General features: G+C 60.6%; 1 protein-coding gene across 2 annotated transcripts; it reads left to right on the forward strand.

Annotated features, from left to right (window-relative positions):
• The first annotated feature begins 2,031 nt into the window (after positions 1-2,031).
• FZR1 (fizzy and cell division cycle 20 related 1) lies at positions 2,032-24,021 on the forward strand. 2 transcript variants are annotated; one of them, XM_041761426.1, is made up of 14 exons: positions 2,032-2,227; positions 13,834-13,956; positions 15,618-15,743; positions 15,834-15,897; positions 15,974-16,101; positions 16,604-16,686; positions 17,327-17,510; positions 18,073-18,138; positions 18,640-18,742; positions 18,828-19,012; positions 19,131-19,364; positions 19,855-19,959; positions 20,566-20,667; positions 21,055-24,021. In XM_041761426.1, the coding sequence occupies exons 2-14, from the start codon at positions 13,888-13,890 to the stop codon at positions 21,094-21,096; spliced, it is 1,491 nt and encodes a 496-aa protein (XP_041617360.1). In that variant the 5' UTR covers positions 2,032-2,227; positions 13,834-13,887; the 3' UTR covers positions 21,097-24,021. The 2 variants fall into 2 exon arrangements, with proteins under 2 accessions (XP_041617360.1, XP_041617361.1); XM_041761427.1 differs by having other exon boundaries at positions 2,033-2,227; positions 20,566-20,658.
• Positions 24,022-24,107: the final 86 nt, after the last annotated feature.

The raw sequence follows: 24,107 nt of genomic DNA on the forward strand, positions 1-24,107 counted from the left end.
CTCCCTGTGGGCAGCCTGATGCGAGACTCGATCCCAGGACCTCGGGATCACGCCCTGAGCCGAAGGCAGACGGTCCACCGCTGAGCCCCCCAGGTGTCCCCCTTTGTATTTTTTAAATGTGGCTAGAAGAAAATTTGCAATTACTCATGTGGCTCATGTTTCTACTAGATCCTGCCGCTCTAGATCCTATGGTGTTTGCCGAGTCACTGAAATCAGATAAAGGCGCACACGTGTGACATACATCATTTCACATTAAATAAACAAACCAACAGAAACCGCGTGCCGTGGTATATTCTTTTCCTTCAAACCTTTGCCTGAATATCCCTCATCCACCATGTTTGAGACTCCAGCCCCTTACCCTATACTCCCTTGTTTCATTCATTATTCTTCATCCTTCAGCTCCCGGCACACAGGAATCTTTTTATGGTGACTTTATTGAGATAACAATCCTCATAGTATAAAATTCACTCAAAGCGTATGATTCATCTGGTTTTAGTGTATTCAGAGTGATGCAACTGTCATCACATTCAATTTTAGAACATTCCATCACCCCAGCAAGAAAGTTCCTAGCAGTCACTTCCAAGTCCTCTCCGCCCCTCCACCCGAAGCCCCTGGGGACCACCAATTTACTTTCTGTATCTATAGAAACAATACAGTGGCCTTTTGTGTCTGGCCTCTGTCCCAGGGGCTCATCCACTTGGTAGCGTCAGCGTTTCGCTGCTTTTTACCGCCAAACGATACACCTGCACGTGGTTATGCCACATTTTGTCCACCCAGTCATCCTTATAGGCATCTGGGTGGTTTGTATTTTTCATTTATTGTGAAGACGCTAAGAACGTCCAGGTAGACATGTTTACGTGGACACATCTTCAATCCTCCTGGGTTCCTAGGAGAGGAATCAATCGCCGGGTCATCTGGTAATTCAACCTGCAACGCGGAGGAGCTGCCTGACCGCCTTCCAGGTGGCTGCCCCAATTTCCACCCCACCGGCAATGCGGGGAGGGTTCATTTGCTCTGCAGCTTCACCCACACTTGTTATTTTTCCTGGTGTTGTCTTCTGTCAGAGCTGCCCTGTCAGGAGTGAGACTGTGGTTGTCTTTTTTACTTTTTAAATATTTTATTAGTGAGGGACACACAGAGGGAAGCAGAGAGACACAGGCAGAAGGAGAAGCAAGCTCCCTGCGGGGGAGCCCTAGGCGGGGTCACGACCTGGGCCTAGGGCAGATGCTCAACCACTGAACCAACCACCCAGGTGCCTGTTTTGTTTTGTTTTGTTTTTTATTTATTTACTTGAGAAAGCCCACAGGTTGGGGGGGGCGGGCAGAGGGAAAGGGAGAAGCAGGCCGACGACCCTTAACCCACTGAGCCACCCAGGCGCCCCGCCTGTGATTTTGATTGCATTTCCCTGATGACTCACGCTGGTGAGCAACTTCTCCGAGCTTCTCGACCACCTATTTTTTTAATAATAAATTTATTTTTTATTGGTGTTCAATTTACCAACATACAGAATAACACCCAGTGCTCATCCCGTCAAGTGCCCCCCACCTCGGTGCCCGTCATCGACCACCTATTTTGTTTGCAAAGTGTCTGGATGCTCTGCCCATGTGGGGGGCAGGGATTTTTGTCCCTCCCCTGGGCCAGCGCTGGGTGCGAGCGCAGTCCGCGGACTGAACCACCGTCCCGCGGGGGCAGCAGGGTCGGCCCGACCCAGACGTGCCCCTGCTGTGGGGCGCGCCCGCCCGGGGGGGAGGGTCTGCCCTTCAGTGCCCGCGCCCGAGCCCGTCCCCCGCTCAGACCCACCACCTAAAGGAAGCACAGCCGTGCCCTGGGGACCCCGCCCGCCCCGGTCGCCCGTGGCAACGCTTGGCGCCGCGCTTCCTGTATTGATTCGAATCGCGGGCTACGTCACGTCCTCCCGAGATGCCCGCCGCGCGCAGGCGCAGTCGCGCGGGGGGCGGGGCGGGGCGCGGGCGCGCGGGGGGGCGGGGCGTGGCGGCCGCACGCAGCGCGCCGGCGCGGGGGCGTGGCCGGCCGCGGGAGCGCGCGCGGCGGAGGAGGGCTCCGGGAGGCCGCGGAACAGCGACCGCCGCCATATTAAGGAGCGCGGAGCCCGGGGTCCTGTCGGCGGCGGTCGCGGCCCGGCCGGTGCAGCTGTGGGCGGCGGAGGCCGGCGCGGCGCCGGGAGAGGCGGGGTCGGCGGAGCCAGCGGGCGACCGGAGCGAGCCAGGTGAGGCGGCCGCAGGGCGGGGCGGGGGCGGGGACCCGCCCCCCGGGCCCGGGCCGCGACCCCCCACCCCGAGCCGGGCAGGGCCGGACGGCGGCGCGGGCCCACCCGGGGCCCCTGACTCCGAGCCGGCGGCCCCGGACGCCGCCCCCCGGGCCGCGCCGGGCCCGGGTGACCTCCGCATCGCCCCGCCGGCGTCGCCCCACCCCCCGAGCCCCCCGCGGCCGAGCCCCCCGCCGGCAGCCCCCGAGCCCCGCTCGTGAGGGCGCGGCCGAGCTGTCCCCGAGAAGCGCCCAGCCCGGGCCTCCTCCAGCCCTGCCCCGACCGAGGCTGCCCCGGGGCTGTCACGGCCCAGCCGGGCTCGCCCCCTCCCCCCGCCCTGCGGCCCCGAGACCCCGAGGCGCCCCCCGTGCGCCCCCCCGCCGCCAGCCCGCCCGAGTCCAGCTCTCCGTGGGGGCCCGGACCCCCACCGCTGCCCAGCCGCCCTGTCATCCCAGGGCCCTTCCCGGGAGCCCCCCGTGTGGAGTGCCGCTCCCATCACAGCCTGCCCCCCACCCCCACCCGTTGGCCCTGCTCCCCCAGTCCAGCCCGAAGCGGGAGGCCCTGCCCTGTGCACCTGCGTCGTCGTCCCCGAGAAATCATCCCCTCTTCCAGCTGCCCGGCCTACTGGGAACTGGCCCTCCTGCTCTCACTCCAGCCCGCGGAGTGATGACCTCATGCCTCCCGTGGGTGAGGCTGCACCCTCCCCCTTCGCCTCCCCCCCCCCAACTTCTTCCCGCACCTTCAGTGGGGGAGGATTTACCCAAAGGAGAAACAGGCCACCGCAACATACACAGGTGTTTCCCTTACCCCAAATCGGGGACAGGTGAGAGGATCTTTGAAATGAAGGAGGTCGGGTGGTGTCTCCCCCGTCCCCCCGTCCCGGGGAGGGCGGGGATCTGCACACTAGAGGCTGATGGGATCTGGGATCTGGGGACAATCCTCAGAGCGGGGCATTGTCCCCTAGAACGCATCCTAGGCTGTTGTTCGTCCAGAATTCCCCGTGGGCCGTCCTGGCCTCTGAGGTCAAGGGTCCCTTCCGTCTCAGGAGTACTAGACTGGCTGGCTGCCGTGCGATTCCAGGGTGCTGCGCCGAGCGCCGAGTGAGCGGGGTCCCACTGCTCCAGGAGCGTTTTAGGGAGGGTGATGGGCTCTCCCGCTCTGCACACCAGGCTTCTGGCCCGTGGATGGCTCTCGGTTCAAAGGACAGTTGCTTTGCTGGGTGGTGGGCAGTGTCCGGGGAGCTAGCCGGGCTGGCTCTTCAGGCTCCCATGACTGTTTCTCTGGGGAAATCTCAGACCCCGGGGCCCAGCCGGTGGTGGTGGCCGTTTGGGGCCAGGGGAGAAGTGCTGGGAAGCAGCTGGGGAGGCGGTGAGTCTTCAAAAGCCAGTCTGCCTCCGTTCTCACACCAGGTCCTCTCTTTCAGCAGGAGATCTCCCCGTGCTATTCGGTTGGGGCCTCTGGCCTGGTGGGTGTGGGGACCAGAGTGGGACTGGTGGTGGGGACCTTTTGCCTGGTAGCACCGAGCCAGGCGAGGATCCCAGATCATTCTTTTGGAGGGCTGATCCTGGGGACCCATGTCAGGTGTCAAGATCAAGGGACGTGGTCTTTTAGGAACCAGCAGAATGGCAGTACCATCGTAACTCTCCTGGAGCAGAGGTTCTCAAGCCGAGACATTGGTGCTGTCTGGGATATCTGTGGTGATCACGACTGTGGATGCTCATGGTGTCGAGTGGGTGGGGTCAGGGATGCTGCCCCCTTCCCCGCCCAGTGCTCAGGATGGCTCCAAATATCCACAGTGTCGGGGAGGGGGGAGACGGGCCTGGGTTGAGACCGAGAGCCCTCTGAGGGCAGGGACTCTCCCCAGGGCCTGCATAGTGCCTGGTAAGGCTGGAGCTCCAGAGCACTGCCTGAGTGGGTGCTCAAGGGCGGGAGTGGCCCGAGGATAGGGTGCGTTTGGCCCCTTCTGGGAGTTGGCACAGGGAGCCAGAGGCCTCGAGAGCTGGGAAAGGACTACTAGGCTGCCCCTCTTCTGCCCCGCTGCTTCCCACCATCCAGCTTCTGGTCCCTCACAGGCCCTAGTAGCCTCCTGCTTGTCAAGTCCACTGGTCACTGCCCCGGCTACCTCTCACTGCACCTGCCTGAGATTTGGTGTGTGCAGAGCAGCCGCAGGGGTGTGTGTGTTGGGGGGGGCGGGGGCGCGGCGTGTGTTGAGCCAGATGCGTCCTGCAGCTCCTTCTGCTGAGCGCTGGGACTCCACATACAACCAGAGCTCCTCATGTGGCATTGGCGTTCTGGATGGGGGACATTCGTGTCCCCAGCAGCCATGCATCCTTGGCAAGTGACTAATTTCTCCTGCTATGGCTTCCTCGCTTGAGACTGGTACAGGAGCACATGGTGCGTCCCACCAGTGGTTCAGTCCTCAACCATCATGCCTAATAAATGACCCCTGCCCCCCAGAAGTGGACTGTGGACTCCACTCTCTGTGGCTTCGTATACCTGCCTGCCAGTGAGCAGACTCCTTCACTGGCTCTTCTTTTCGTTATTTATTTGCTGAATTTTTGTTGGTAATAGATCTATTCAGATATAATTCCCGCACTATATGGTTCACCGATTTAAAGTACATAGGCCAGTGGTCTTCAGGCTTTTGCATCTATCCCCACTAATTCCAAAGCATTCTCATCATTCCGAACAAACCTTTCCATTATGCATCAGTTCTATACCCTCCCCAGCCTCCGGCCCCCACGAGCCCCCTCCCCGTCCGTGGATTAGCCTGTCCTGGATGTGTCACACACATGGACTCACACACTGTGGGGCCTCCTGTGTCTGGTTCCCTCCCTGAGTGTCATGGACCCAGGGCCCGTCCCTGGGACAGTGTGTGGGCACCTTGCCCCTGTTCGTGGCCCAGTGATCTGCCCCTGTGTGGGGGGACACATTATGCTTCTCCACTCGCCAGTTGCTGGACACTTGGGCTGTTTCCACCTATTACCTGTTACAGATACAGCTTCTACGAACAGTTGAGTACAGGTTCTCGTGTGGCGACCCTTATTTCTGATTTGAACCCAGATGCTTGTCTGCTCTCCACATGCTTTCTTGGCGGGCACACTTAGCTTCCTGTCCTCATTTGCTGCTGGTGCCTGAGGCTGGCTCCAGAACTCCAGGCCCATGTGGCCGGTGCCAGTCGTTGTTTGGTTGTCCTGCAGGCACCCGGGTTGAGTTAGCCCGGAAGAGGCCACTCTTTCCTTGCACCTTCCCCACCCCAGCCTCACTTGGGGCCATCCTCTCTGCCCCCCTCCTCTCAGGCTCACCTGCTTCCTCACCTGGACTGGGCAGGCACAGTCTGGTCCCCCTGCTCCCCAGTGCTCCCTTCCATGTGACCCCACCTTTGGTCCATAGAGGCACATCTCTTGCTACTCCCGGCTCCCCGTCCTGCCCCACCTCCCTGCCACTGGCCCCAGGACATGGCCCGGCCTGGTAGACTGTGCTTCCGGCGTTCCCTTTCCCTCTTCCTGCCTCCAGCGTGCTCCTTACACCCAGCCTCCCTAGACATGTGCAGTTCTCTAGAGCAGCAGACCATTCCTTCCAGATTCCGGTGCCTTTTTGCATATTCTCTTTCCAGAGAAAGGAACCACTGATTTACATGGGACAGACATGTGTTTGCATAGTGTCCTATGATAAGGGGAAAAAAGGAGATGCTGGCTGGGCGGGAGGTGGGGTGGGGAGAGGATGGAGTGAGCAAGAGAGGGTCTGACTGCTTCTTGGAGCTTGTCTGTCTGCACTTAAGGCTGAACAGTAAGAGAAAGGTCCGCGCTGGTCTACTGAGCCTGAGGGAAGCCACTCTCCCCTTAAGGATTCCTGTAAAGCAGGGTTTCTCTCCTGGAGGCAACGTCTGGCAATGTTTATGATTATCGTACTGGGGGTGTTCTGGCATCAAGTGGGTGGGGGCCAGGGATGCTGCTCAGCCCCCTGTGGTGCCCATGATGGCTGCCCACAGAGAAGGATGGGGCCGCAGTGTCAGCAGGGGTGGTTGGGGTTCCCTGCCCAAAGCATACTAGGTTTTAGGGTTTCCTTCTGTCCTTACCTGGGACCTGGAAGTGGGATCCATGGTGAGACCTATTGAGGAGGCACTTTCTGATGCTCAGGGCTCCCTGAGGGGGTCAGCTCCCTGTCCCTGCAGGTGTGCAAGCAGATGCAGTCGTGAGGGGGCTCACTCTGAAGCCTTTAAGGCCTGTCCAGCCTTCAGATCTGGCCCTCTGACGTAAACCACAGCTGCAGTCACATAAGTGAGCATACATCGTTCAGGTGCCATCGCCAAGTTTTCTTTCCTTTGCGTGGGGGTTTGCATCCTCTGGGCTGCTGTGGACCCTATGCCCTTGCAGCCCAGATGTCTCACCACGTCACACTGGGGAATGGGTACCTTGCAGTGCTGAGAGCTGGGAGATGAGTGGCTTGACCTTGGGCCCGTTTCTGAGGCTTAGAGCAGCAGTGCTCACCTGGGGAGCCAGGTGTGTGCTCTCACGACCCTTGTCACAGAGTTAAAAGGGAGAGCCTTTGCTCCAGAAAGCCACATCCTCTAGACTGCCAGCCCTGGGGGACAGGACTCCTTGATCAGCCCAGGGCCTGCCCGCACAGAGTGGGGGGGGGGTGTCAGCATTCGCTGAGTGAATGCATGCTGGAACTTGCTTCTCAGGCACCGGCCCCTTCTGGCCTCCCCAGAAACAACTTGCCTCTCATAGTGATTCACATCAGCCCCCCAGGGGAGGCACATTGTCACCTGTGTCAGGAGCACCTGTGTTAGGTGCCATTTAGATGCCAGCTCTTCCAGGCCTTGCCTTTTGCTATAGTGAGAGGTGAGGGACCACGAGCTCATCACGTTCCCTCTGCCAGGGGGACCTCCCTCTTCAAAAATCCCATTCTGTGCAGCAACTATTGGGCTCTTAGAAGCCGGCATTCTAGTTGAGGTCTGGAGGCCACAGCCAGCCCTCCATCACATGGCTCTACGTCTCTTACTGACCATAGTCTTCCCTCCTCTTGTGAGAGATCCATTCTTCTCCCCTGCAGGGGCAGTGAGGGAGGAGAAGGGGTTCCACCTGGCCACACAGCCTGCAGCTGGGGCCAGCTCCTCAGTGGACAGCAGCAGCCGTGGCTGCCGGGGAACCTTCCCGTGCCACAGACTGCACACGCTGCCGACAGAGGAGCAGGAGGCAGGCATATCTGGGGTCTGTTGTGCTCCTGTCACCGAGCCCCTGGGATCAGCCACCACTTCCTAGCTTCTCCTCTGGGTCAGGCACACTGCTGGCTGCTTCACAGAAGTCCCGCCCAGTTTTATAGCAACGTAGGTGGCCATATCCCTTTAACCCACTTCAGAGAGAAGCTGCTAGGCCAGTAGGAGTTGAAGCCAGGACTCAAAGCCAGGTCTGCCCGTTTCTGAAGCTCTCCTTTATCTTTATCTGATAGACCTTTCTAGGACGGTATGGTGGTGTGTGTGTGTGTGTGTGTGTGTGTGTGTGTGTGTGTGTGTGTTGGGGGGCTGCTGTGAGGGCTGCTTACAAGTCTGCCTGAGTGGAGACAGAAGCAGCAAAGCCAGAGGCTCCCATGTGAGCAGAAGATGGAACAACTCCCCCTTTTTCTCGTTGGATCTTTCTCATGTGCTACTTCCCCAACCTCTTAGAGACCAGCTGAGAAGAATATGACCACCTCCTGGGCCCCCGGCAAGACGCTCCGGTCTTCTCAGGAGGAAAGGGCTGCTAGTCGGTAGTGTGGGAACATCCAGAGCTGCCTCCGGGTCTCTGGCAGCCTCTGCCTGTGGATCTCTCAGGTGCATGTTCCTCTGGAGAGTTCAGGGGTCCTGTGATGGGCTGTGCCCTGTGGTGTCAGTTCCCAGGGAACCCACAGCCATTTACCAGTATATTCCTTATTGGTGGATGGTTCCTGCAAGAAGCCACCAGCGAATATTCACATGTGGTATGATGTGATGCCCCAATCCAGAGCAGGCCTTTGATCTTCAAGCAGCTGGCTCTGGTGCTGGGCCTGGGGACTCTTCCCGCTGGTGCAGCAGCATGATCTGAGCAGCTACGGGTGCTCGCAGCCGGTTCCTCCTTTGTGGAAGGGAGATAGCATTGCACCTGGGGGAGGAATTAAGTAGAGGACCTGGAGCTATGCTGGCCCGAGGAAGGGTGGGGGCAGGATCTGCTGCTGTCATTGTGACAGGGGCCAAGAGTGGTATCCTGTTCATTTGGGGCCCTGTGCCCACACAGAACGTGGCAGGGTGTGTGTCCACAGGCTCCTTCATACCCGTGTGGGTAATACCAGGTGCCGCTTGACCTCGACCTGTTTGCAGATGGCTTCTCCCACAGAAACTGGAGTTACCCTCACCCAGGACAATTTGCCAGGGGATGCCGGGTGGTGTCAAGGACATGTGGTCGTCACAATGGGAAGAGCCTCTGGTGTACTCCATTTCATAGGTAGCCACACCCAGGCCAAGGTCATCCTCAAACACCAAGTCGTGAAAGCCCTGTTGTGGGGACATTTCATTTCTTTTGGCTTATTGAAGAGCCTTACAACTTCTAACCCAGGAGGGACCGGTTTTTCGAGATAAACAGGACCTTCGAGAACTTGAAATTTGGTGAGTGCTTCTGGAAGCAGAGTGCTCCGTCCTGGGCCCAGCACGAACTTGGGAGGAGATGTGGCCTGTGCTGCACCCAGGCCTGGAGAGGGGACTGCTACGTGTCCAGGCCAGTGCCCCTGCGATACCCCCCGTGGCTGCACCCTGCTCCGGGAGGCTGGGAGGCAGGTGGAAGTGCCACATGTTGTGTCATTGGTCCTTGCTGATGCCAGGCACAGCCACGTGTCTCATCATCTCCCTTATTTGCTGGTCTCCCTGGCCTGGCCCCAGAGCAGGTTTGCCGGGCACTGTGAACATTCCAGCCGGACCACTCTCTGAGAGGGTGTCCCTGGCCCCACCCCTCCATGCCAGGACTACCCTAGTCGCGACGACCACACATGTCCCCAGACACCACCCAGTGTCCCCTGGGGGTTGGGGAAAGAGGATGGTCCCAGCAAGAACCACTGGGTCACGCCTAGAGTAAGCCATCCTTGCTGAGTTCCCAGTCGGTGGAAGCCACGTGAGCACCGCTCCCGGGGCTGGGCGAGGTCGGGGCTAGCGGGGAGCTGCGGAGGCTGCGCTCCATTGCTGCCGGTGGGAACGGGCCTGCTCTCAGGCCCCGGATGGGTGAGGAACATGGCCAGAGCCCGGGGGGCCTGGGCAGTCCCTGACCTGTGCAAACTCTAGCTTCTGCTCTGTGGGAACCTCCTCATCCTGTGAGGTGACTGGGGTGCTGGCCATCTCCCAGAAGAACAGGCGGGCAGGTTGGAAGCTCGTCTGAGGCAGGGGCAGAAGGTGGGCCTCCTGGCTCTTCGTTCCGGGGGCCACTGCGAGAGAAGGGGAGACCCCCTTCTTCTTTTTTTTTTTTTTTAAGATTTTATTTATTTATTCATAGAGACAGAGAGAGAGAGAGAGAAAGAGAGAGAGAGAGAGAGGGAAGCAGGCTCCATGCAGGGAGCCCGATGTGGGACTCGATCCCGGGTCTCCAGGATCACAGCCCAGGCTGCAGGCGGCGCCAAACCGCTGCGCCACCGGGGCTGCCCCAGGAGACCCCCTTCTTAAGGGTTGGCTTGCTAGGTGCACTGGTCCCCCAGTGACCGTACCCCGTGGAGGGGACAGTGGCAGCAAGTGGCCGAGGGCTCTGGCCCCCCTCACCTGACCTGGACACCAGATCCCCTGCTGCCTTCCAGCTCGGGCTCAGCCCTGGGGGCGGGGGCAGGGGAGCAGATGACAGCTCGTTCACAGAAGCATCACCGCACGCTGTTGGGTATTGTATCAGGAGGACCTTCTGTCTGAGGGGCAGAGGCTGGGGTGCCCTGCTGGCCGCACCCCGGCCCTGGGCCCTGCAGCTCCGTCTCCCCTACCGGCCTGTTTCTTTGGTGAACATGTTCACGGGACACAGAATCCAAGAAATACAAGCTGACGCACCTGAGGAAACCAGGCTCCCTCTGCTCCGGGCCCCTGCCCCCTCGGTGTCTCCCACAGCCGACCTGGGCTGCCCAATGTGCCCCGGGCCCCCGGAGGGAGCTGGCGCCACGCTGGCTGCCCTGTCCCCTGGCGGGGAACGAGCCTGCCGACGCTGTCCTTGGACACGTGGTTTTGCACACACAGCTACTACGGGCAAATTCTTAGAAGCAGAGCTACTGCATCAGAAAGGATGTGCGTTTGAAAATTAGGAAGCAGCTGCCAAGTTGCCGTCCTTAGAAGTTGGGTCTCAGCTCCTGCCAGGGAGTGCGTGAGCCTGCCTTCTCCCTGCGGCTGGGCGGCCCGAGGGGGCGCCGGAGGTGGGCACCTGCTGCCCTCCAGCTGCTGGCGAGGGTGGGCATCTTTTCTCAGGAAGGCCACGCTCCCACCCTGCACCTCTCTGTGTCTCCCGCGCCTGGCACATATTTCTCCCGGTTGTGTCATCTTTTAAATAAAACCATTTGTGGTTTGTCTTGCCTTCTGGACACTTCGTTTCTCCTGGGCCCTGCTGTCCTCACAGGGAGTCACCTGAGGACATAAGCGTGGTGGCCTTGCTCTGTGAGCAGGGGGTCTGGTTTCCATTGGAAGTGAGCCTACCTGGGCTGAGAGGTTTAGAGCCCCGTAGTGCACAGTGTGACTGTTCCCCGTGCTGAGGCTCCTCATTCCCCTAAGCCCCCCTGGCCCTGAGCAGCCCTGCCTGGGGAGAGCCGGAGAGGGGCGTCCCCTGAGCGTAGGGACTGCACATGGCCTTCACCTGGTCCCCCCAGGGCTCACTGCCCCAGGAACTCTGCACACAGTGGCCAAGGGAGATAGCTTCCTCTCTAACCCTCGTTTCCTTGTCTGCAAAGGGGAGCAGACAGCTGATTGGCCCAACTCTGGGAAAGTACCCCTCAGTGGTAGAACTTACCAGAATGGAGCCATGGTTGCTTCTCTTCCGGTCCCTCTTCCTCCTGCTTGGGAAGGAATTCTCAGTCCTCAAAGTGGCTGCTGGCCTCCTGGAGCTCAGCCTTGGTGTGCATGTGGCCCAGCCTCACTCTCAGGACTGTCTTCTGAATGGGCATCTCTGGCCTGGACAGAAATTCGTATGGGCATGCCGCCCCAGGAGTGGTCACGGTGGTTGGGGTTTGTTCCTGGGGCAGACCAGTAGGTCGACGTGGAGCTGGCCTGGAAGGGGAAGGTGAGAAAAGGGGTCTCACCCCCAGAGAAGTGAGGGACACAGCCATCACTCACTTCTGAACTCAGTGACAAATGGGCTGAACCAGTCTGGGGACCTCTGCTGGGGCATTCAGGGTACATGCAAGGGGGGTGGTGGCCAAGAAGGGGATGGCTGTTCCCACAGGTTTACCCCAGCCAGAGGGCCTCAGCCCCACTTTGCTCACCAAGCAGGAGGCCCACTCTGTGGCCCTGTGGGGAGGACGGAGGCCGGGGGAGCTCAGAGGAACGCCAGGCCCAGTGGAGGGAGGACCCTGGGGGCTGGTGGCCATGGACAGTCAGGCCTTTGGGCAGGCGCCCCTTTCCCTGCCCCCACGTGACCCTGAGGTGTTGCTGCCCCTCGCTCAGCCATCACATGTCCACGTGCACGAGGCGGTAGTGCAAGCACGCAGTTTGTGAGGCCACGCACTGGGAGCCCCAGCTAAGATGTGCGAGCCTGCTAACATGGTACAAGCTGTGGGACACACCGTGGTGGCTGGTGGCCACGTTCTTTTGCCTCCAATTTGAGTCCAGTTGGCTTGGCTTTGGCTGAGTGTCCGGCTCTGGGCCTGGACCACGTCAGGCCCGGCCTCTGTGTCCCATGATAGCAGGTGAGGGTCAAACACTGAACTGGCTCGTGCCTGCCCTTCAGCCACCGGTCCCAGAACCCATCAGAGAGGCCGTTTGGGGAGTTGGATTGGCCTCAGTAATCCTGGTGTGGCCACACCTGGAGAGGGCCGAGTGGTATACACCCAGGTTTGTTCCCTTCCGGGTGAGGTGAAGCTAGTACTTTTCTCAGGAGTCTCGTGGACAGGACCCTCTGGGGACCCCCTATGAGTGGGGTCATACAGGAGGTGTCCTCCTGTGTCTGGCTTCTCTCGCTGAGAGCAGTGTCCTCAGGCATCAGAACGTCCTTTCTTTTTAAGGTTGAGTAACATCCAGTGCGTGGGTGGCCCCCACTGTTTGTCCTTCATCTGTGGACGGACACTGGGGAGTCTTTTTCTGAGTGGCTACTAGGAGTAATGCTAGTCAGGGCGTTAGTACTAGTTCCGGCGTGCTTCTGCCTTCCTCCCTCCTGGGTGTGTGCCTACAAGTGGAATTCATGGGGCACGTGGCTGTGTGTGTGTGTGTGGCTTCTCCGGAAGCTCGTGGAGATGGGAGCGGGGAGTCTGTGCTTCCTGGGGACAGAGTCTCAGTTTGGGGAAGATGAGAAAGTTCTGGAGACGGATGCTGGGGGTGGTTGCAGGACAGTGTGATCTTAAAGGCGAGTATTGACGTCTCCAGGGTGTTACACCTTGGAATTCATAAACTAACAATTTTTGACCAGCCTTTGTCTTTTAACTTGATGTTTTCCTGTCATGGACCCAGGCTCCAGCCAGAGTAGCCCAGCGATGGTGACTGTGGGTGCACAGAGGGTCTGGGCCAGAGAGCAGGTGCATTGGGGGAAGCTGCAGTCCTCCGAGCCCCCTCTGTGCCAGGCTCTGTCCCTGCAAAGTCTTACATCAGCCTCCAGAGGCTCTTGGGGAGGTAGGGCTGGCAAATGTTTCATGTTGGCTTCTGGAAGCAACTGCTGGCAGTGGGCCTGGTGTCCGGCCTCATGGCGAAGAGCATCCTCTCAGAGGTGGCTACTGCCTCCCTTTTGTGCACAGCCCTTTCTTGCCTCCATGTGTTCCTCCTTCTAGAACATTCTTCTCTGCCTCCCCTCTTCTTATCCTCTTCAGAGAAGCCTTCTGAGCTGGGATGAACTCAGTGGGAGGTGGGTGTGAGCTCTGCATACTGGCCAGGAGCAGAGTGGAGCTGCTGAATCCCACCCCGCTTGTGCACACACAAGTGCCTGTAGATTGAGGACTGTGGTCCGGTTCTTGCATTAGGACCCAGAGGCTGCCCCATTCAGGGAGGAATCCATGCTGAGACGGTAGCTCTTGTCCAGCCCCCACGTCAGGGCTGGACATGGTCTGGGGGCAGCTTGTGGCCTCCGAGGATCTGAAGCAGGAAGGCAGCGCGATGGGGTGCATGGGTTGGAGGGGTGGTCCCAGCGTGAGCCCCGTGGCCCGGGAATAGATGAGAGACTTGCACTAACCAGGACAAAGCCAGGAGGTCTGGCAGACGGTCCCTCAGAGGAGTCGCAGTCCTCCCTGTCCCATCCCCCTGGGGCCTCTCTGGCCTGTGGGGTGCACCCTGGGCTCCTGGGAGGAAGGCCCTACACATGGTAGAAGGACTCGGCCGTCACCACAGGGTTTCCTGTGGTCACCAGGCAGTGGAGGGAGCTGCTCCTCACTGGTGCTGACCTCTTCCGTCCTTCCTGCTCCAGGCTGACCTTGGCCTGCTGACCTTGGCCGGCGGGCTGTGCCTGCCCTGCGGCGCCATGGACCAGGAGTATGAGCGGCGCCTCCTGCGGCAGATTGTTGTCCAGAATGAGAACACGATGCCCTGTGTGAGTATCTGGCACCGCAGCCCCACTGGTGCAGTCCTGGCTCCACGCGGTTGGGGGCTGGAGGGGTGCAGTGAGCCACTGGGCTTCAGCCTGCAGGGGATGGGGTGCTGGGCAGGTGAGAGGCACAGCCACACACCAGGGAGTCCTCGGGCTGCCAGTGTGCCTTCTGCTGCTGGAGCCCTCATGGACCATCGGCTTCCCCTCTGTTCCTGTGGGGACATGCTCGGGACTGCCTAGGGGGCCAGGGGACATGAGCTGCCCTCCCAGTCTCCAGAGAAGGAGGTGAAGGGCCCAGGGGCTCAGAGCTGTGGGGCTCGCCTGACCGGACAGAGGTGTGATGGTGGCCTGAGGTGGCCCTGTCCTTATCTGCAGGAACCCAGCAGAGTTGGAGGTGCCTCTTTCCTGTGCCTCACCCCTCTCAGCCATGCCACCTGTGTCCTGGGCTCCTGACCTGCCCCAGGCTGTACCTGCTGCTCCCCTCAGCACTCTCTAAGCTCGGCGCCTGGCAGTCAGGCTCCACCCGAGGTATCCCAGAGCCATGCTCCTTCTGGGGGCCCCGTGGAGGCATCCTTTGCCTCTCTCAGCTCCTGATGTGGCCAGCAGTCCTTGGCTTCAGAGCCATCGCTTCCATCTCTGCCTTATCGTCATGTCCCCTTCTCTGTGTGTTGGCGTCTCTGACTCTTAGGACACAAGGTGTGGATTTGGGGCCCATCCCACTCCAGGATTTTTTTTTTTTTTTTTTTTTAAGATTTTATTTATTTGCTCATGAGAGACCCAGAGAGAGGCAGACACACAAGCAGAGGGAGAAGCAGAATCCTTATAGGGAGCCCGATGCAGGACTGGATCCCAGGACCCCGGGGTCACGCCCTGGGCCCAAGGCAGATGCTCCACCACTGAGCCACCCAGACGCCCCCAGGATGGTCTTGTCTTAACTGAATTACACCTGCAAAGACTCTGTGTCTGAATAAAGTCACTTCCCAGGTGCTCGGGGATAGAACTTCATGTCCTTCTGGGAGACACAGTTGAACCCACAGCAGATCCCTTATAGAAAAAGGACCTTCCAGGGGTGCCTGGGTGGTTCAGTCAGCTTAGCATATGCTTTTGGCTCAGGTCAGGATCTCAGGGTCCTGGGATTGAGCCCCATTGGGCTTCCTGCTCAGTGGAGAGTTGTGCCCCCCACCCCCCACTGTGCTCGCTCTCTCTCAAATAAGTAAATAAAGTATAAGAAAAAAAGAGAGAAAGGACATTCCTGCAACAGTTGAGAGGGGTGGGCTGCTTGGCTGGGAGCTTGGGAGCTATACCCCCGCGCCCACTTCCTGGTTCTGCTGAGTCGAGGTTCTGTGGAGGGACCGTCCTTGTTTGATGGAGATGGGGCAGCAGCTCTCAGTGCCCAGGGAGTCAGGGGCCTTAGGTCTGTACTGTTCCCTCTCCAGCTGTTTGTGATGGCTGGGAAATAAAAGCCCTGTCACGCCAAACCGAGCGCATGGCTCACCTACCATTTCACCTCTCCTCCTGGACCTCGAAATCAATCCCCTGGTTCGGTGGCCAGAGACTGAGTGCAAGGAGCCAGGCTAGGCCCGGCCTCCGGGTGTGAGAGGAGAGGCTGGCCTTGGCACTTCATGCTGGGGGGCTCTGAGGCACCAGCCCTGTCGTCATTGCAGGTTGCGGAGATGCGGCGAACCCTGACGCCTGCCAACTCTCCCGTGTCCTCCCCCAGCAAGCATGGAGACCGCTTCATCCCCTCCAGAGCTGGTGCCAACTGGAGCGTGAATTTCCACAGGATCAATGTGAGGGGCTGCCCAGAGGGCAGGGGGCCTGGGGGGTGGGCTGGGCAGGTTGCTCCAGCTGGCCCTGCCTCCTTTCCCTCCCTCCCACAGGAGAATGAGAAGTCCCCCAGCCAAAATCGGAAAGCCAAGGATGCCACGTCAGACAACGGCAAAGGTCAGGAGTCCAGTCCCCCTGCCCCAGCCACACCCCCCCCAGCCCCTCCCTGGCCTCATGGAGCCCCTGCCTGCAGACGGCCTGGCCTACTCTGCCTTGCTGAAGAACGAACTGCTGGGAGCCGGCATCGAGAAGGTGCAGGACCCGCAGACAGAGGACCGCCGGCTGCAGCCTTCCACGCCCGAGAAGAAGGGTCTGTTTACGGTGAGCCTGCTGCCTCCCCACTGGCAGCCTGCACCGCTCCAGGCCACCCAGCTTGGCTTCTCCCCACTTGTTCCTCCCGAGCTCCCCTTCGGAGCCGCTTAACCCCATGCCTCCAGCCAAGAGTTTGCTCTCCTACTGCCACGAAGGCAGCCCTGGAACAGGTCTCACATGCATGGTCCAGAGCCTTGGGGCAGCCCCGGGGCAGTGTCGGAGCCTGTTTGGGTCTCCTGAGAGATGGCTGGGGTGCTGGTGGCTGGGGGGGTGGAGAGGTGGACACTGGCAAGTCACAGTCCAGAGGCCTCGGGCATGAGGCCTGGTTTGCTTCTCTGGATCCCCGGAGCCCAGGCCATGCCTCTGGCCAGTGCTTCCCCCCGGGGTCAGTGTGCACCCCACACTCCTGCCCAGCCGCCAGCTGGGCAGGGGCACCAGGGCTCTGAGTGGGAGGTCCCTGAGCTCAGGCTGAGGCTCCACTCAGCTGTTGTCTGCCCTCCCCTGCCCCCAGTATTCCCTCAGCACCAAGCGCTCCAGCCCTGACGATGGCAACGATGTGTCTCCCTACTCCTTGTCCCCAGTCAGCAACAAAAGGTGAGTCTGGGCCTGCATGGGCCAGGATGGGACGGGGCGGGCGGCCAAGTGGTGCTTAGGAGCCAAGATTGGTTCTAGAACTGGGCTCAGGGTACAGCGGTGGCCCGGGGCACCTCCCACATTGAGGATGCAGCACAGACTCCGTGGCATTGCACCCAGACGGGAGTCAGGGAGGGGTCCCCAGAGGACGTGCCAGGCAGAAGGGCATGATGTGGCTGTCAGAGCTTCAGGCGAGGGCAGCGCCGGTGGCGCAGCGGTTTAGGGCCGCCTGCAGCTCCGGGCGTGATCCTGGAGACCCGGGATTGAGTCCCACATCAGGCTCCCTGCATGGAGCCTGCTCCTCCCTCTGCCTGTGTCTCTGCCTCTCTCTAGCTGTGTCTCTATGAATAAATAAATAAAATCTTTAAAAAAAAAAAAAAAAAAAGAGCTCCAGGCGGCCAAACATCTGATGGTGGAGAGGTTGGTGGCCACTGGGTCACCCATAGCCTGGGATCGCATGGGCAGCTGGAGTCAGGGCCCGGTGAGTAGGAGACCCTGAGAGGGAGCCTACGGCTTCTAGGGCTGCAGAATGGGGAGGAGACCGTGGTTGCCTTAGGTTACACCAGCACAGACCCACGAGGGGGCCTCTATCTCTCTGTAGTCAGAAGCTACTGCGGTCGCCACGGAAACCTACACGCAAGATCTCCAAGATCCCCTTCAAGGTCCTGGATGCCCCGGAGCTGCAGGACGACTTCTACCTGAACCTGGTGGACTGGTCATCCCTCAATGTGCTCAGCGTGGGGCTGGGGACCTGCGTGTACCTGTGGAGCGCTTGCACCAGCCAGGTGGCCCTGCTCGGGGAGCATGTGCTGGGGGGGCAGTGGGGGTCTCAGTCGGCCTCCGCCTGTGTCAGCGGGAGAGGCGCAGCCTGGGGACAGCCGAGGGGGCCATGTTCCTGGTGGCGGTCCACCCACCTACCCAGGCAGCGGGTCTCTCCGAGTGGCAGCTGGGGTTTAAGGCCACTGCTCTTTGGAGTGGGCTGTTGTCAGGAGTAAAACTGAATGCAAGTGGGCTCCAAGGAGGCACGTGAAGCCGCCCCAAAGAGAGGACCACCCTTCCTCTGCCCACAGCAGCTGGTGCCCTGCACCCATGACATGGTGCCTTGTCACCCGGGCGCCCCTCCCCTAGGTCTGTGCTGCTGTGTGTCCCCTCCCAGCGTGCAGCCTCCTGAGCACTCCAGCTGCATTACCCTGCGTCTCAGCGCTGACACCAGGGCCCATAGGCCTGAGCAAATTAATGGGTGTTTGGGGGATAGACAGGGGGGGTGGTTGAACAGATGGTAAGGGGGTTCCTGGAGGCCCAGTGGGCAGTATGTCCACTCACACTGACCATGTCCCCTTTCCCCAGGTGACCCGGCTCTGTGACCTCTCAGTGGAAGGGGACTCAGTGACATCTGTGGGCTGGTCTGAACGGGTAAGTACACAGGCCCCGTCCCCTGGCTGGGCAGGGCTGGCACAGGGGAGATCTGACCTGGTCTCGCTGGCAGGGGCCCTTCACAGTGCTGGGAGGGCTTCAGAGACCCACAGGAGCCAGAACCCAGGCTGGAGGTCACTCGTCTAAGCTCCAAGAGTGGCATCGGCACCCCTGCCTGTCCCCAGCCTGAGAAAGATGGTTACAGTTATAGGGCTCCTCCACAGAGACCCTGGGTCACACTCAATCCCCTGCAGGCGGCTCCCCCTCGCCTTCACAGCTGGTGCGGCAGCCGCACATTGAAGCGCAGATGATTAGTGTGTCTGTTAGCTGGATTTTAACAAACCTGTGTGTTGGTGTGACCATCTTCCTAGAGGTTTCCAAGGAGAGGTAGCCTTTTGGCCCAGAGGATCTTGCAAAGAAATGGCCTGCAGCAAGGAGGGTGAGGGAGAGGTCCCCATGTGGGGCCTGATGTCTGCTCCCTCCCCATGTGATTGGTCTTAGGGGAACCTGGTGGCCGTGGGCACGCACAAGGGTTTCGTGCAGATCTGGGATGCAGCTGCAGGGAAGAAGCTGTCCATGCTGGAAGGCCACACGGCGCGCGTTGGTGAGGAGCCGCTCGGTTCCCAGGGGACAGGTGTGATTCTGGGGGGCAAAGCCTCAGCCTCCCTTGCCCTCTGTCTGGCCTCTAGGGGCACTGGCCTGGAACGCTGACCAGCTCTCATCTGGGAGCCGGGACCGCATGATTTTGCAGAGGGACATCCGGACCCCGCCCCTGCAGTCAGAGCGGCGACTGCAGGGCCACCGGCAGGAGGTGTGCGGACTCAAGTGGTCCACGGACCACCAGCTCCTCGCCTCAGGGGGCAACGACAACAAGGTAGGCACCGCAGGCTCCCTGCCATCCTGGCCTGAGGCCAGTCCCTTCCACCACAGGTGTTTCAGGGTGCGGGGGCGCTGAGACAAGCTCAGAGGTCTCACTGCCACTGCCCCCGCAGCTGCTGGTCTGGAACCACTCTAGCCTGAGCCCCGTGCAGCAGTACACGGAGCATCTGGCGGCTGTGAAGGCCATTGCCTGGTCCCCACACCAGCATGGGCTGCTGGCATCTGGCGGCGGCACAGCTGACCGCTGCATCCGCTTCTGGAACACACTCACAGGGCAGCCACTGCAGTGCATCGACACAGGCTCCCAGGTGTGCAACCTCGCCTGGTCAAAGCACGCCAACGAGCTGGTGAGTGCGGGGCTGGGTAGGGCCTGCGGGCAGGAGTATGCATGCGTCCCGCCTCGTTAGAAAGCCGTCAGGGTCCCTCAGTGAAGAGGCAGGGGCAAAGGAGCCTGGGTGTGCAGGTGTGGGGGCTGCGCGGGAGCCCTGGCCCAGTCAAGGCTTCCCCTAGGGTCCTGAGGTTTGGCCGGGCGCCTGCCACCCATGTCTTGGAAGACTGGAATGTCTGGATGTGCCCATTCTGGATGCAGGCCCTCCCGCCCAGCGCGCACTGGAGAGGTTCACATAGCTCTCAGGCGCTGTGTGGCTCTGGTCAAATCCAGCCGTCAGCCAGAGTGCAGGGAGCAAGGGCTGTCCCCTGTGGCCTCTTGCTTGGCGAGCCTAAGACACAGGCTCCGGCAGCCTTGCTGCCTGGGTGGGAGCGTCACACTGCTTGCATCTGAGCCCCGGGGCCACCGAAGGGGGGCCTGGGTTCTGACAGTGCCTTCTCTGCCCCCAGGTGAGCACGCACGGCTACTCGCAGAACCAGATCCTGGTCTGGAAGTACCCGTCCCTGACCCAGGTGGCAAAGCTGACCGGGCACTCGTACAGGGTCCTGTACCTGGTGAGTCTGCCCTGACCGGGTTCTGGAAGAACAGCACTGCCCCATGCGCCTGAGAGGCATTGTGCAGCCCCTGCCTCAGCGTCACCCGGCCTGGGCGGCCTCCAGGACTGCAGTAGGGGACATCTGTAAAGGCCAGGTTGTCCCACCACCTGGTATCTGTTTTCCGCCCCTGCCTTCCTCCACTCATCTGTGTGTGTGCACACGCACGGAAGGAGTCTCTGTGGATAACCCGGGTCCGAGTGCTCAGCTGCTCTCTGGACATTTCACCAGACCACCGTTTGATCGGGCTTGGAGAAAGGACCACTCTCTCCAGATGTGCCCCGTTGTTTTTTTCTTCTCAGAAGAAAATGTTTTGTGTTTAAACCCACATATCATTTGTCTGATTGTACAGAACAGACTGTCTCCTTGCGGTGGGTGGGGGACGGCCTTGCATTTTTACCAGGATGCTCTAACCTCGCTCTGTCATGCAGCCTCGGTGGGGCCCACCCCCTTGAGCCCCCAACTCCCCCTGCACCCCTCTGCCCCTCTGCTCCATTCCGGTAGCTTTGTCCAAGGAGGGGTGTCTGCAGGACAAAAGGATGAGGAAGGGTCTGTCTCCTTCCACAGGCCATGTCCCCCGATGGAGAGGCCATAGTCACTGGTGCTGGGGACGAAACACTGAGGTTCTGGAACGTCTTTAGCAAAACCCGTTCGACAAAGGTAAAGTGGGTCGGTATCAGTGCCAGATGTTCCCCCACGCGCGTCCCCTCAGCCTCAGTCCTGGGGGCTCCCCCTCGCCCCGCCGCCTGACCAGCCCTGTTTACCCTATCAGCTACACTCTCCCCAGGGTCCCCTCTCTCTCTGCTCCCCATCGCCGAGCAGCCCCAGCCGCGTGGTACCAGGTGCTCGGAGCCTGGCTCCCCGCACACCTCGGGGTCCTGGGAACGGTGCCTGCAGGCCCCTGTGCCCAAAGCCCCGCATGCCTTCCAGGCAGAGGTTTTTCCCACCCCCCTGCTGCCTGGCACCTAGCCCGGGTGGCCTGGCTGAGTGGCCCGCGATTACAGGGAGGCCGCCCAAGGGCCGCAGGCTCAGCGGTGCCTCCTTTGTGCCCCGCAGGAATCCGTGTCAGTGCTCAACCTCTTCACCAGGATCCGGTAAACCCTCGGGCCTCCATCCGGGTCGGAAGAGTACCACCTCTCGTCGGCGTGCATGGACCCTCCCCTCCCCAGCTCACGGTCCCCAGAGGGGGCGGGCGGGGAGTCGGGCCTGGAGAGACCCCGAAGATTCTCATTAAAGCCTGATTGCGAACCCTGGCAGCCGGTGTTTGGGGCGGGGACGTGGCCGGGCACCAGCAGGAGGGGGCCCGGCTCCCTCCATCCTGGGTGGCCCCAGCAGGGACCATCTGGCTGCTGTGCTCAGAGCACGATGGACACTTCCTGGGACCCAGCCTGCTTCCATCTGCATCCGCCGCTGCATCGTCGGGGCTGCATGCTCTTCCCAGAAGCACGTGCTCACTGCCACTGCCGCCGCCACCGCCACCACCACTCATGCCTACAGGACAGACCCCTGGGGCTGGGCGGACTGCCGAGGTCAGCACATGGATCGAAGGGACAGAGCCACCTGATAGGTTTCTCTGCGGCTGGTCCTGCTGTCCTTGCCCCGGCAGCCACGCCGCTGACTCTTCCAGAGGCACCACGTCAGAAGCAGGCCCTGGGCAGTCTCCGTGCCGAAGGACGTCATCTTGAGATGGACTTGTCTGAGGAAAACGAGTCAGGTCCATCGGCTGTCTTGTGTTTACCCTGACCCTGCACTGTCCTTGTTACTAACGGGGGTCACAGCCCTGTTTTGTCCCCAAGCAGGACTCGGGTTCTCGCGGCTTGCTGGGCAGCCAGTCAGGATAACCCAAGGGCAGACTCGACCCTAAGAGGGTTCCTGTGGGCATCTGGCCCTCCTCCCTAGCCCCTGGCCACACCCTAGGCCCCCTGGTTGGGTCCTGCCATTGGTGCCATTGGCCTTGGGGCAGCCAGGGGAGGAGGTACCTATAGGTCCTTCCAGATACTTCCTGAGCTTCCCCCAGCCTGCCTCATGGCCCTCTGCTCTGTCCAGCTGCCCCATGGGCCCATCCACTCCTGCCTTGTCTCCAGACCAGGAGAAATGGAGGAAGGGAGAGCCTGGGCGTGGCCAAGGTTGTGAGCATCCCCCCCCCCCGCCGTGCCTCCGATCAAGGGGTGCTGATGGAGCGGACGGGGACGGGGTGGAGCAGGCCTGGGCGAGGTGGGTCCTGCAAAGCCAGGGAGGCCTGCACGGAGCCCCTCCAGGTCCCCGTGGCCATGTGTGTGCACGTGTATATATGTACTTGTGATTTTTCTTTGGGTTTGTTTGTTTGTTTGTAGATCAGTCCCAGAAAATTTAAGCCTGGTGGGGCAGGAGTGGTGGCTCACCCACTACCCACTGGGGGGTCGGGGGGGACAGCGCTCACAGCTCCCAATCAGCCAAACCTGCCTGAACTTGGGGAAGGGACCCCTCCTCCCCAGCCCTGATCTGCCTGCCGCAGGGACGACAAGGGACAGTGTACATAGATGTGTGTATTTTGATTGGTCGTTCTTTGAGTTTTTTTTTTTAAGAAAATAATCCTGACTCTGCCACACCCTCACCTCGTGCAGTTGCCAGAGCCCTGGAGCTGGCCGTGCTCGAGACTGTGTGTCCCCCAGCCTGTGGACTGGGCCTGGGCCTTGGGATAGAGAGAGGGGCGCAAAGTGTGTCTGCAGCCGCAAGTGTGCGTGGGGCTAAGTGCAGGGGCTGGGGACGGAGGGGCGCCTGGTGCAGAGCTAGCCTTGTTCTTGTGAAGTGCAGCATCGTCATTAAACCAGTCGTGGGTTCATGCACTGCTAGGGCTGGCTGTCCATCTGTCTTGTCTGTCTGGTTCTCGGCCGGGGTGTCTAGATTTCACAGACGGCACAGGCAGCTTACCCCGGGTGAGCCGGCCATAGAGAAGACTCACCTGTAGTCTGTAAGAGGTGCTGGTGACCCCGAATTCAGGGTCCCCGGGGGCTGAGGACGTGGGTGTGGCCCAGCCAGGGTGCAGCCCCGCCGTGGGGAAGAGGCACTCAGCCCTGGTTACCATCTGGAAGGAGAATGGGCCAGAGTAGTGGCCTGTGTGTGCAGGGGCTGGTCACGGTGGGGTGGAGGGAGGGCTGGGGCGAAGGAGCAGATGAGGACGGGGTGAGGGGGCCGCACAGCAGCTCTCAGGTGAGACAGGTGCTCCGACCACCTCCACCCTACACAGGGAAACGGAGGCCAGTCAGTGTGGCATCTCCCTGGCCCAGCATCTCCCACAGGGGAGGAGGCTGGGGGCAACGGCAAGGTTGGTTTCTGTTGATCCATGAATGTAGCTTTTGCAGTGAAGGGAGTGGGATTTAGTAGTAATAGGGGGTGAGGCACAGGCCATGGGGGGGGCGGCACGGAGCGGCCAGTGCGGGGGCTGACGAGAGGATCATAGAAGAGGGATTTGGATGTGGTCGAGGGGAGGGGAGGAAGCAGCAGGTTTTGTGTCTCTGGAGGAAAGCCAGCCCAGGCCAGAGGGGAGGTGACTCCGGGTAGGACCTGGCAGGTCAGGGAGCCTCGGGGGGTCTTGGGAAGAGGGATGAGCCCCCTACAGTGAGCAGCTGCCCACATGTGGCACAGCACCCAGAGCCCCTTCCCTCTAGGTGAGGAGCCCTGTCGGGGGCAGTGGGGACCAGGCCATGGGGAGGATGTGGGCTTCCACCCCTCGGACAGCAGGGCCGGCGTGGGGCCAGCAGGAGGCGCTATGCAGGCAGCCAGGAGCGGGGGGAGGGGGGCAGGCCGGTCTTGCGGTTCTCGTTCTATTTTTCATTACTGTGGTAAATATGCATAACATACAGTTTACCATCTGAAAGTGTATAATTCCGTGGTTTTCACTACATTCATGAAGTTGTGCTGCCCCCATCTCTAGCTCCAGAACATTCCACCACTCCAGAAGCATCCCTGTCCCCGCCCCTAGCCCCCTTTCCATCCGTGGAGGAGCCCATCCTGGATGTGTCACATAAATGGACTCATACACCATGTGGCCTCGTGTCTGGTTCCCTCCCCGAGCGTCGTGGGCTCAGGGTCCGTCCCTCGGGCAGTGCGTGTGGGTGGACACATGGTCT

Source organism: Vulpes lagopus, chromosome 7 (assembly GCF_018345385.1).
Source record: "Vulpes lagopus strain Blue_001 chromosome 7, ASM1834538v1, whole genome shotgun sequence".
In the NCBI taxonomy this organism is placed as follows: Eukaryota; Metazoa; Chordata; class Mammalia; order Carnivora; family Canidae; genus Vulpes; species Vulpes lagopus.